The sequence below is a fragment of the Delphinus delphis genome, chromosome 2, assembly GCF_949987515.2.
Source record: "Delphinus delphis chromosome 2, mDelDel1.2, whole genome shotgun sequence".
NCBI lineage: Eukaryota > Metazoa > Chordata > Mammalia > Artiodactyla > Delphinidae > Delphinus > Delphinus delphis.
The window spans coordinates 162,015,417-162,029,558 of record NC_082684.1 but is presented as its reverse complement, the minus strand read 5'-3'; the positions used below and the strand labels follow the sequence as shown (position 1 = coordinate 162,029,558).

The 14,142-nt window shown below is 33.1% G+C and overlaps 1 protein-coding gene across 17 annotated transcripts in view; it reads left to right on the top strand.

Moving 5' to 3' along the window:
- Nucleotides 1-14,142, top strand: part of CCDC7 (coiled-coil domain containing 7) — a 300,965-nt gene that overhangs the window by 191,457 nt on the left and 95,366 nt on the right. For 16 of the 17 annotated variants that reach the window (XM_060006163.1, XM_060006164.1, XM_060006166.1 and 13 more), the window contains 3 exons: nucleotides 523-624; nucleotides 8,192-8,308; nucleotides 11,997-12,104. In XM_060006163.1, coding sequence (XP_059862146.1) covers nucleotides 523-624; nucleotides 8,192-8,308; nucleotides 11,997-12,104 — 327 coding nt within the window. The remainder of the gene's footprint in view (nucleotides 1-522; nucleotides 625-8,191; nucleotides 8,309-11,996; nucleotides 12,105-14,142) is intronic. The other variant, XM_060006172.1, reaches the window with a different exon arrangement.

Here is a 14,142-nt window from a genome sequence, read left to right as displayed (position 1 = left end):
AGAATAATTTTTTCGTCACTTTATTTTTAACCTTTTTCTATTATTATGACTTAGCTGTATATAATTGGTTATTTTTTAATCCAATGTAACACTCTTTGTGCTTTAAATGGAGCATTGAATACATTTGTATTTACTGGAAGCATGGATATTTTGGAGGTAAGTATACCATTGCCTGTATTTTCTGTCTTTCTTACCTGATCTGCTTTTGAATCTTCTAAATTTATTTTGAATGTATTATTTATCATTTCTTTTTTTTCTCACTCATATATCTGTTATGAAAATATTGCACTTAATCCTAAAATGTGAATACCTTATAAAACTATTCTTTTTGAACAGTACTCCCATTGTCTCTACACTTCTCATACTCACTCTGTAATTCACTCTCAATAATGTGGTATTTGACTTTATTGTTTCAAACCATGAGAAGAAATATTCCTGGATAATTGACATGTGTTTGAATTACAGAGGATTTTCAATAAATCCAGTTCTCTATTTAATGGATTAAAAGCATCTTTCTCGTAGCTCAGAAAGCAGAAGACGTATTACCCAAGGATGAAGTTGAATTGTCAAAAAGCCAATCTCAAACTAAGAAACTTAGAGCTGTCACAATGAAAGCACTAAATAGTAAGTATGATAAATTTCAATATTATTGATTTATTTTTAATTAAAGTAAGTGGAAAAAAACCCTCTCTCTTAGGTTTATGAATGTTTACTCATATCTTTTGTATAAATCTATTAGATCAAATATATTTACTGTGTTAGTCAATTCTTTTTCAATTCCATTGAAGTTTTGTTTATTCTGTGTTACTAAGAGATATGTGTTAAATTTTCCCACTGTGATTACGGACTTCTTTGTGTTTACGGGTGGTTTAGCCAGATTGGTTTATATATTTGGAAATGATGTTATTAAATGTGTACAAATTTATACTTGTTATATCTTCCTGGTAAACATGAGCTATAAAAGTACACTGTTTATCTCTGTAAAAGTACACTGTTTATCTCTAAAAATACATTTTTTTTGCCTAATGTTTATTTTGTTTGATAATAATATAGCCATGTTTGCTTTCTTATGATAAGTATTTACACAGTCTTCTGTAAACAATTCAGACAGAAGTTTGTGGTGTTTTGCATGGTCTCAGTAATTTTTTCATAATGATCCTAAACCACAACAGAAGCCCAACAGTTTCTTTATTAATTAGTTGTGTACAAACAACTTAGTACCTGTTGGTTACTGCATAACTTTTGTGGGAACATAAATTTTCAACACTGTTAGATAAGTACCTAAGAGCACAATTGCTGGATCATATGGTAAAACTATAATTTAACTTTGTAAGAAACTGCCAAACCGTCCTCAAAGTGGCTGTAGTGTTTCGCATTCCTACCAGCTACGAATCAGGTTTCCCATTGCTCCACATTCCTGACATCATTTGTTGTTTTCAGTGTTTGAATTTTAGCTATAGGTATGTAGTGATATCTCACTGTTGTTTTAATTTACAATTGCTTAATGATGTATATGCTGAACATCTTTTCATATGCTTATTTGCCATCTAAATGACTTCTTTGGTAGGTTATTTGTTCACATCTTTGCCCACGTTGTAATTGTGTTATTTGTTTTCTAATTGTCAAGGTTTAAGAGTTCTTTGCATGTTTTGGATAACAGATCTTAAATATCTGTTCTGTAAATATTTTCTCCCAGCCTGTGGCTTGTATTATCACTCTCTTAACAGTGTCTTTCACAGAGCAGAAGTTGTGTGTGTATTTTTCTTAATGAAACCTAGCTTATCAATTTTTTTTTTTGGATTGTGCTTCTGGTGTTCTATCTGAAAAATCAACACCAAACGTAAGATCACCTAGATGTTCATCTGTGTTACCATCTAGGAGAATTATAGGTTTGCATTTTACATTTAGGTCTATGAGCCATTCTGTGTTAATTCTTGGTAAGGTGTCAGGTCTAGATTCACTTTTTTTTTGCATTTGGCTGTCCAGTTGTATAAGTACTATTTGTTGAAAAGACTGTCGTTTCTCCATTGAATAGCTTTTGCTTTTTTGACAGAGATCATTGACTGTGTTTTTATAGGTCTATATCTCTTTGTTCTGTTACAATTGACTTACTTATCTATTCTTTCACTAATTGTCTTGATTTCTGTAGGAAGCCTTGAAGTTGGGTAGCATCAGTTCTCTGACCTTGTTTTTCTTCAATATTGTATTGGCTAATGTAGGTATTTTGCTTTTCTATATAAACTTTAGAACCAGTTTGTCAATATCCACAAAATAGCTTATTGGAATTTTGCTTGGGATTGCATTGAATCAAGTTGGGAAAAGCTAACAGCTTAACAATATTGAGCCTTCCTATCCATGAACATGGAAAATCTCTACATTAAATCTTTGATGACGCTTGTGTCTGAAGAGTTATACTTAAGTATTTCATTTTTGGTGCTAATATAAATGGTATTGTGTTCAATTTCAAATTTCACTTGTTCACTGCTGACATACAGGAAATCAATTGACTTGTGTATATTAACCTGTATCTGGAAACCTTGCTATAGCCAGCTTATAATTCCAGGAGTTTTGTTGCTGTTGTTGTTCAACAAGAATAGTTTTGTTTATTTTTCTCAATTTATATACTTTTTCTTTCTTTTTCTTGACTTATTACATTAGCTGTGAGTTCCAGTATGATGTTGGATAGGAGTGGTGAAAAGAAACATCCTTGATGTATTCCTAATCTGAGGATGACAGCATTTAGTTTCTTACCATTAAGTGTGATGTTATCTGTTGGTTTCTTTGTAGATGTCCTTTATCAAATTGAGGAAGTTCACACTATTCTTGGTTTGCTGACAGTTGTATCATGAATGGATTTTGGATTTTTTTGAATAATTTTTCTGCATTTCTGATTGATCAAATGATTTTTTTCTTTAGTCTGTTGAGTTACGTTAATTGATTTCCAAATATTGAGTCAGAATTGCATACCTGGAATAAATCCTCCTTGGTCATCATATATAACTATTTTTATACATTGTTTCACTCAATTTGTTAATATTTTGTGGAGGATTTTTGCATCTTATTTGTGAGAGATATTTCTTTGCCTAGTTTTGGCATTAGATTAATATAGTTTAAATCTATTGTGATCTGAGAGTATACTTCATACGATTTCTATTCTTTTAAATTTGTTAAGGTATGGATTTTCAGCCTGTTGTATCTGTCTGTTACTGATAAGATGGTATTGCAAGCTGAAAGTATAAAAGTAGATTTGTCTGTTTCTCCTTGCAGTTCTGTTTTTGCCTCATGTGTTGATATTTTGTTGCTCTGTTGTTAGGTGCATACTCATTAAAGACTGTTATGTTTTCTTAGCTGTTGACCCCTTTATTATTATGTAGTGCGCTCTTTACCCCTGGTAATTTCCTTGCTCTGAAGTCTGCTTTGTCTCAGATTAATATAGCTTCTCTGGCTTTACTTTGATTAGTATTAGCATGATACACTTTTCTCCATCCCTTTATTTTCAGTCTACTTTATCTTTATATTTAAAATGAGTTTCTTGTTGACAGCTTATAGTTGGGTCAGTTTATTTAATCACTCTGACAGTCTCTGTCTTTTAATTAATAGACCATTCACATTTAAAGTGATTATTGGTATTTCATTTAATATTAATCATATTTGTAACTATTTTCTCTTCAGTGCCCTAGTACTTTATTTTTCACCTTCCACTCTTTTCCTACCTTCTCTGGCTTTAACTACATGTTTAATATGATTCCATATTCTTTTCTTTCTTAGCATATCAATTATATTTCTTTAAAAAAATTTTTAGTGATTGTCTTAAAATTTGCAGTATACATTTACCACTAATCTAAGCGTACTTTCAAATAACACTATGCCACTTCATGGGTGGTGCAGGCATCTGATAACAGTGTAATCCCAATTCCTTCCTCCTGTCACTTATAGAATTGTTGTCATTCATTTCATTTACTTATAAGCAATAATCACTGAATACATTGTTTCTATTATTATTATGAATAAAGTGTTATCTGTTATATCAACTAAGAGTAAGAAAAGTTTATTTTACCTTCATTTATTTCTTCTCTAATGCCATTCTCTTTATATAGATCTAGGTTTCTGATCTGTATCCTATTCCTTCTCTCTGAAGAACTTCTTTTAACATTTTCTTTCACTGCAGGCCTACTGGCAACAAATTTTTTTTTTTTTAATCTGAGGAAATCATTATATCTCTTTCAGTTTTGAAGGATAGTTTTTCTGGATACAAAATTCTAGGTTGGTTTATTTTTTTCTTTCAACACTTTAAATATTTCTCTCCATTCTCTTCTTGCTAGCTTAGTTTGATGAAAAGTATAAGATATTTTTATCCTTGTCCCTCTATAGATAAAGTATATTTGTGTTTTGTTTTTGTTTTTCTCTGGAGTCTTTCAAGATTTTCTCTTTGTCTTTGATTTTCTGCAATTTGAATATGATACGAACAGGTGTAGCTTTTTTTTGGTATTTATCCTTTTTGGTGTTCTGTGAGTTCCTATGATCATTGATTTGATGTCTGTTATTATTTTTGGAAAACTCTCAGCCATTATTTAAATATTTATTCTGTTTCATTGTTCTCCTTCTGATGTCCTCATTATGTGTATATTACACCTCTTATTATTGTCCAAAAGATCTCTGATATTTTGTTCCTTTTTTTCCATTTATTTTCTCTTTTCAATTCGGGAAGTTCCTAATGTCATATCTTCAAGCTCACTGAGTCTTTCCTTGACTGTATGCAATATACTGATGAGCACATCAAAGAAATTCTACATTTTTGTTGCAGTGTTTTTGATTTCTAATATTTCCTTTTGATTTTTTCTTAGAGATTCCAGATTTCTGCTTAAATAACTCTTCTGTTCTTGCATACTGTCTCTTTTTCCATGAGAGCTGTTAGCACATTAGCCATAATTATTTCACATACACAGTATGATAAATCTAAGATCTCTGTCGTGTGAGTCTGGTGCTCATACTCTTTAGACTAGGTTTTTACTTTTAGCGTGTCTTGCATTTTTGTTGTTTTTGTTGTTGAAATCCAGACATGATGTATTGTGTAAAAGGAACTGAGGCTTATATAGGCCTTTAGTGTGAGGCTTCATGTTTATCTGGTTAGGTATTAGGCTGTATTTTTTGTTTACTGTAGCTGTAGGTATCAGATGCTAAAAGTTCCTGTATTATCCCTTTTTTTTGTCTCCCCTGATATCTTTGGGTTTCCCTTTAGATTCCTTAAGTAGGGTCTGAGGCTTGCTGTCCTTTTAGCTGTAACTTGCAATTATATAGGAGGCTTATTAATGTGGTGGTAAGGTGTCAGGGAAGGGGAAGCATTCTGTAATCCTCTGATTAGGTCTCAGTCTTTTAGTAAGCCTGTGTCGCTAGGTTTCCACCTTCACAAGTGTTTCTCATGTCTCTCCTACTTGTTTGGTAAGACAGGAAGGCTAGAAGGGGCTGAAATTTTATATCTGCTCACCCCCATGTTGAACATTTCCCTTCCCTAAGGTCTGTTAGGTTCTGGTAAACGGTGTTTTGGTTAAGCTCTGGTAAAATAGATTCCCTTGAGGGCAGTCTTTTGTTAAGGAGAACAGAAAGCTCTGGGCATGATTAAAAACAGTTACTTTCCCCTCTCCCTGTTGGAAGCATGTGGCAATTTTCCTCTGATCTTCATCCTGAGAACCTGGTTGGGTTTCCTAGACATGAAACTCATAGTAACATGGGGGTACCAGTAAGATTCAAGCTAGTATATACTGAACTTTCAGCAATTCATCAATCACAGTTTAAGTGTTCCTACTAGTCCTGACTTCAGTAGTGGGCTTCTGCTCCTGGGGTTCAGCTGCCAATAGACTATGCTTCTTTTATCCACCTCTCTCTCCAATTTGGGGGGCAGCATTTTGCCTTGACTTTGATAAGAAAAAAAATGTTTAATTTAAAAAGTTTGCTAGGCTTTTTTCTTATTGTGAGAGTGGAAGTAGTGACTTCCAAGCACTTTACATGTCATACAAGAAATAGAAGTCCTCTCACTACTATTATTTTAACATTTCAACATCCTGTATGATTTAAACTCTATTATTTATGATTTAGCGGCCTTTCATGTACACATTTTTTTGTTTTTCATTTATTGTACATTTGACATAAAACGTGTAAATTTAAGGTGTAAAACATGTTAATTTGATACATTTATATATTGTTATATGATTGCCATTGTAGTGATAATTAGCACCTGTATCACATTACATAATTATTCTTTCATTTTATTGGTTGGAATAATTAAGTTCTAGCCTATTAGCAAGTTTGATGATTTTAGTACAATATTGTCTATATTCGTTATACTTTGCATTAGATCTCTATTCACTACTCACGTTTGTATACTCTTAAACAACATGGATTCTGTCACCCCACCCCGTGTCCTGTGGTTAACCACAATTTCTTTCTCTGTTTTTACAAGTTTTGCTTTTTTAGATTCCACATGTAAATGATGTCATACTGTATTTTCCTTTCTCTGTATGACTTATTTCTCTTAGCATAATGTACTCATGATTCATCCATGTTGTCTCAAATGGCAGGGTGTCCTCCTTTCACATTGCTGAATAATACTCCATTGTATATATATATATATATATATACACCACATCTTCTTTATCCACATCCACTGATGGACTCTTAGGATGTGTCCATATCTTCCTGTTGTGAATAATGCTGCAATAAAAATATAAGTACATATATCTTCTCAAAATCCTGTATTTATTTGCTTTGGGTATGTGCTTAGAAGCGGAATTGATGAATCAGATGGTAGATCTATTTTTAATTTTTTGAGGAACCTCCATATTGTTTTCCATGGTGGGTAGACCAATTTACATTCCCACTAGCAGTGTACAGAGATTTCCTTTTCATTATATTTTTGCCAGCACTTGTATCTCTTGTTCTCTTGATGATAGCCATCCCAACATGTGTGAGATGATATCTCATTGTAGCTTTGATTTGCATTTCTCTGATAATTAATATTGTTGATCATCTTTTCACATATTTGTTGGCCATTTGGTTGTCTTATTTATTTATTTATTTAAATTAATTTATTTATTTCAATTTATTTTATTTTTGGTTGCATTGGGTCTTCATTGCTGCACACAGGCTTTCTCTAGTTTCAGCGAGTGGGGGCTACTCTTCGTTGCAGTGCACGGGCTTCTCATTGCAGTGGCTTCTGTTGCAGAGCATGGGCTGTAGGTGCACGGGCTTAAGTAGTTGTGGCATGTGGGCTCAATAGTTGTGGCTCGTGGACTCTAGAGTGCAGGCTCAGTAGTTGTGGCCCATGGGCTTAGTTGCTCCAGGGCATGTGGGATCTTCCTGGACCAGGGATCGAACCTGTGTCCCCTGCATTGGCACGCAGATTCTTAACCACTGCCTCACCAGGGAAGTCCAGTTGTCTTTTTTAGAAAAATAACTTGTTAGTTCTCTGCCGATTTTTCAGTTGGATTGTTTGGTTTTTTGTTATTAGGCTGTATGAATTCTTTATATATTTTAGATATTAACCCTTTATCTGATACATGGTTTCCAAAATTTTCTCCCATTCCAAAGATTGCCTTTTCACTATATTAATTGTTTCTTTTACTGTGCAGAAGGTTTTAACTTTGATGTAGTCCCATTTGTTGAGTTTTTCTTTTGTTGTTTGCGCTTTTGGTGTTATATATTAAAAAAAAAAAAATCATTCCCAACACCAGTGTCAAGGAGCTTCTTCCCTACATTTTCTTCTATAGTTTCATTGTAATTTCTGCTCCATATATTTATCATACCAACTTTACCAGAACTAGGTAATTGTTAAAATGATAATGATTCACATTCTGGTTTTGTTTATAATTTTAATAAGAATATTTTTTGGTGCTTCACCATAAATCAAGGTGTTATCTGTTGGATTGAGACAGAAATATATTCTATATTAAGAGAATAATGTCTAGGAATAAATCTATAGTTCTAATTTTTCACAGAGTTTTATCAAGAGTAGATATTGAAATCTATTAAGTGAACTTCTGACGTTTATTGAGTAATCATTTTTCTCTTCTCACTTGATGTAAGAATATCTTCCTAACCTCTAGACATTATAATCTTCTTGGAATTAGGCCGCAGTATGTGGTTTTCAGTAGTGTTTCTGTATTTAGTTTACTGAAAGTTTTCTTCATCTTGGTAGATCAAGATGCGAATGAACTCTCAGATGAGAATTTTATACTTGAAGATCTAGTACTAGCTAAAGGATACAAGGATAAAATTCAAACAAGTGGAGTTTATGAGTCTCAAAAATTGAGAGGTATGAATGATATTGATAAACATATTTTAAAAGTCATCATAAAATATTTGACAATTTAAAAATATATTTTAAATGTGCATCAATTAGTTTATGTTTTATAGTTGAATTTTTTCCTTAGGTTAGATATTTTAGAATACAATTTAACAAAAATTGGAATTCTGCAGAACTAATAAATGCTGTAATGATATTAGCACCCCCCATTCCTTCTTGTAGTCTTTAATATTCTCATTATTATACTGTATTTCTTAAATTTATTGAGCAAGAAACCCTGCCTTTCTCTTTTTATGGAGCAGTGTTTCATAGAGAACAAGTTTAGGACATGCTTTTCTAGGAATCTTATGGAGCTATTACAGTTATTTCATTTTTAAAAGTATGACTTATATCCAGCATTCACATTTCAATTCTTATCAAGTACATTATCTGCTAAAAATATTTGTTATTATCCAGTAGACCTATTCTTTATATTGTTATATGGTTTCAAGAAGAGAAAAGGAACATTTGTTTTTTATCTACTGGATCTTACTCTTGATATCATTATATATTTTCTACTATAGTTCTTTGATATTAGTGTATTTTTTGTTGTATATTTTAAATAAATTTATCTGTTTATTTTTTCTGTTTGCTTAAAAAATGGATTTGAGGAAAAATGGACATTATTAGAAAGATTGGAAAATTTTTATTTGGATTTTTGACTTAGTGTAACAGAAGATTTGGTTTATCTTTGTGCTTCTTAATTGGAAGATTGGGATTGACATATCTACATTATTGGTACTATGTATAAAATAGATAACTAATGAGAACATACTGTGTAGCACAGAAAGCTCTACTTAATGCACTGTGGTGACCTAAATCGAAAGGAAATCCAAAAAAGAGGGGATATATGTATATGTATAACTGATTAATTTTGCTATACAGTAGAAACTAACACATTGTAAAGCAACTATACTCCAATAAAAATTAATTTAAAAAAAGAATATTTTCAAGTGAAAGAGAACCAAATAAAACCTAGGTGTTTTAGGTTGTTTCTGTTACTTTTAATTTATTTTGAAATACAGAAAGGTATGATAAGAGTTAATGTAATGAACACTTGTGTGTCTGTTTCCCAGTTTAATGAATATAATATACGTTAAATATTGAAGTCCGACCCTCTCTATTCCTCTCAGATTATTGCCTCCTTCTTTTCTGAATTTGATATTTATCATTACCATATATATTTCTTTATACTTTTGTTAGGTATGTTTTCATCTGTAAAGGATTTATGCTATTGTTTTGTTTGTAGTATGCTGTATGCTTTCTTAAGCAACTTGCTTTTTTGGTTCAAGATCACTGTTGATAATTCTAGTCCTTATTCATTTATTTTTATTGCTGTATATTGACCTGGTTTATGAATATATTATAATTAATTTGCCCATTCTCCTGTGGATGAATATTTGTGTTGTTTCCATTAGGAGATGCCTATCTTCTTATGAGAGGTAATGGTAGGGGTAGTGTTTAAAAGTACGGATGCTGAAAATAGACTGCCTGTCTTTGGTGCCTACCTCTGTCTCTTACTAACTGTGTAAGCTAGTTAATCTCTCCATGTTTCAGTTTCTTCATCTGAAAAATAGGGCTAGTAATAGTATGTACCTCACAAAATAATTGTGGGAATTGTATGAAATACTTTAAAACAATGGATGCCTGAGAACCACCAGATGGTACTGAACCCTGTATATACTGTGTCTTTTCCTGTGTTTCCTGTCCATAATTTATTTGATGGTCAATAGGTCATTATTAGTATAATAAGGGTTACTATAGCATAAGCACTGCAATACTATGACACTCAATCTGATAACCAAGATAGCTACTAAGTGTCTAATGGGCAGGATATACAGCATGGATACACTGGACAAAGGGATGATTCATGTCCCAGGCAGGACAGAGCAGGACAGTGTGAGAGTTCATTACCCTACTCAGAACAACACGCAATTTGAAACTTATTAATTGTTTATTTCTGAAATTTTCTGTTTAACATTTTTGGACCAGGGTTGACCACGGAAACTGCAGATAAGGGGGGACTACTGTATTTTTGGCCTTGTGAAAGAAATAGAAAATTCCATTTTTATGTGCTATAGCATAGGATTTAATCCTTTAAGATTTATGAAGAATTCTACCCATGAAAATATTTGTTCTTGGCAGTTTTCAAAAGTGATTAATTTAATTGCACATTTTAATTTTTAATTGTTCTTTCCATTTTTTTCCTGGCATATCTTGTTTTTTTTTCTTCTTTTGAAAGTACCAATTTAATCTAGATTTTAAATCTTATTTCTGTTCCTAGATGATAGAGATATATTGGTGGATAAATGATGATGTTTTCCAAAGAAATATAACCAGTTATTGGCTTTCAAATCCCACCCACATGTTAGAATTAATCCTTTCCCAAGTTAGGTAATTCTCTTGGGTCAATAATTGATGATTTGTTTTATCCTACGAACATGCTTAAAACTTTTTAATTACTTGCAGATATTTTAAAATCTTGGAGTTCTTGTAACTAACTACCTTTCTAGGTTCTCTTGCGAATTTAGATGACCCAGGAACCTCAGACCTACATTTGTAACAATCAATGGGAGTAATAACTTTATATAAGATATGTACAGGCATACCTCAGAGATATTGTGGGTTTGGTCCAGACCTCTGCAATAAAGTGAATATCACAATAAATTGAGTCACACAAATTTTTCGTTTTCCAGTATATAGAGAAGTTATGTTTACACTATACTGTAGTCTATTAAGTGTACAGTAGCATTATGTCTAAAAAAATGTACATACCTTAATTTAAAAATACCTTATTGCTAAAAACTGCTAACGATCATCTGAGTCTTCAGCGAATTGTAATCTTTTTGCAATAGTAACATCAAATATCACTGATCACAGATCACCATAACAAATATAATAAAAATGAAAACATTTGAAGTATTGCCAGAACTACCAAAATGTGACACAGAGACATGAAGTAAGCAAATACTGTTAAAAAAACAATGGCACTGAAATATAAAGCAGAAACTAACACACCATTGTAAAGCAATTATACGCCAATAAAAAAAAATGGCGCTGATACATTTGCTCCATGCACAGTTGCCACACACCTTCAATTTGTGAAAAACGCAGTATCTGCAAAGGGCAGTAAAGGTGAAGCACAATGAAATGAGGTATGCCTGTGCTCTCCATTTCATTTCTGCTATTCATGCCACTCCAAACATCATCAGGTTTATTTCACTCATACTACATTCTCAATCTCAGTAGACATTTCAGTTTACTAGCTAGAGTGTAGGTTTTAGAGTCTAAAGGAACAAAATTCATTTCAAACTTTTGTGCTTAATAACTATGTGACCTTCCAAAATATGCATAATCTCTCTAAGCTCTATTTTCCTCATCTGTTAAATGAGAATAAAAATACCTACTTCCTAGAATTCTTATTAAATGAGATAATATTTGAAAAGTACAGATATAATAATATCTGGCAACTAGTAGCTAGTAAAGTTTTAAAAATTTTTAGACATATTTGTATTTAATTGAATAAGCAGTATGTTAAATTGTTAATTAAATAAGATTAAATAAGTATACGGTAAATCGCTCTTATTAACTTTATAATTTTACCCCAACAAAATGTTAGTTTTAAATCAACTAATCTGGCAATCTATTATTATTACAGTTAAAAATGAAGCAGCCTCAGAACATCCAGATACAGCAGAAAATCTTCCAGCAGTGAATCCATCATTTAATGACCTAATATTTCAATTAGGTTTAAACAAAGTGGTAGGTAAGTAGAGATTTATAATGGTTGGGCACAGTAGAACACTTACTAAGAGTTACAGTATTTCAACTGTGTAGTACAGTTATTAAAAGAAAACAAGAAATTCAAACATAGGAAAACCTTCCTCAATTTAATACAGTTGGCCCTCTGTATCCATGGGTTTCACATCTACAGATTCACTTGACCACAGATCAAAAATATTCTGAAAAGAAATTTTCAGAAAGTTCCAAAAAGCAAAACTTGGATTTTCCATGCACTGGCAACTAACTATCTACATAGCATTTATGGGTATTTATATAGCATTTACATTGTATTAGGTATTATAAGTAACCTAGAGATGATTTAAAGTATACAGGAGAATGTGCATAGGTTATAGGAAAACATTACACTGTTTTATACAAGAGACTTGAGCATCTTCAGGTTTTGGCATCCACAGGGGATCCTGAGACTAATCCCCTGCAGATACCGAGGGACAACTGTAATAATTTCATTATTTTATTAACCAATCAATATATCAATTAATATGTATCTTTTTTTTTTTTTTTTTTAAGTGGTACATGGGCCTCTCACTGTTGTGGCCTCTCCCGTTGCGGAGCACAGGCTCCGGACACGCAGGCTCAGCGGCCATGGCTCATGGGCCTAGCCGCTCCGCTGCATGTGGAATCTTCCTGGACCAGGGCACAAACCCGTGTCCCCTGCATCGGCAGGCAGACTCTCAACCACTGCGCCACCAGGGAAGCCCAATTAATATGTATTTTAAAAGAATTTATCATGTGCTCATTACTCCACCAAACAAACATTAATTAGGTAATGCTTAAGAGTTTATCTGCTCATAAAAAATATATGTATAGGCTTTTCCCTACATTATGAATTTTCATGACATAGACTAGATGCTATATTATCAGTTCCTCAGAGAACACAATTTTCGTTACTTATATCATCTTTTATGATAACAAGACAATGAAAAAATGGAATTATCACTAGATAGGCAATATGGCTGCTTTGTGATCTTCTTATCACAAAGTTGGCAAATTTCTAATAGTTAAAAAACCTGTGCTAGGGAATTCCCTGGTGGCCTAGTGATTAGGATTCAGGGCTTTCATTGCCATGGCCTGGGTTCAGTCCCTGTTCAGAGAACTGAAATCCCACAAGCCATGCAGCATGGCCAAAAAAACCTATGTTAAAGCTGATGTGGCCAAAGGACTAAGTTCTTAAGTACTTTGCAATAAGATAAATTTAAGTGTTCTGTAGCAGCTTTCAAACAACCACTTTAAAGCAGATGTCAGCAAAATGGCAGACTAGGAGGCCCTAAGCTCTTGCTCCCTGACAGAAACATTAAAAAAAAAAAAAAAAAAAAAAAGAGGGCTTCCCTGGTGACGCAGTGGTTGAGAGTCCGCCTGCCGATGCAGGGGACATGGGTTCGTGCCCCGGTCCGGGAAGATCCCACATGCTGCGGAGCAGCTGGGCCCGTGAGCCATGGCCGCTGAGCCTGCGCGTCCGGAGCCTGTGCTCCGCAACGGGAGAGGCCACAACAGTGAGAGGCCCGTGTACCGCAAAAAAAAAAAAGAAAAGAAAAACAAAAAGCAGAAAGCCATCAGAACCAACTTTGTCAGAGCACTGGGAAACAGTGAAATGTTTACAGTAACCAAGAGAATGCACAATTAAGAAAAAGCCATCTTCAAACTGGTAAGAAAATTTTGTGGAGATGTGAAGCAGTGCCCAGCACAAAAAAAATCTACAAAGAATAGGAGCACTCCTAGCATCGAAGGGATTACCACTAGACCTGCTCTATAGAAAATGCTAAAGGAAATCCCTGAGGTTGACGTGAAAGGATGTTAGACAGTAGGTTGAAGCTGTATGAAGAAAGATCTACGGTATAGGTAAGTACATGGCAAATATAAAAGCCAGTATTATTGTAATTTTAGTTTGGAGCTCTACTTTTAATTTTATACAATAGTTTAAAGAAAAATAATTATAAGTCTATGTTATTGGGCACACAGTGTATAAAGATACGATTCATAACATCAGTATCAAAAAGAGAGGG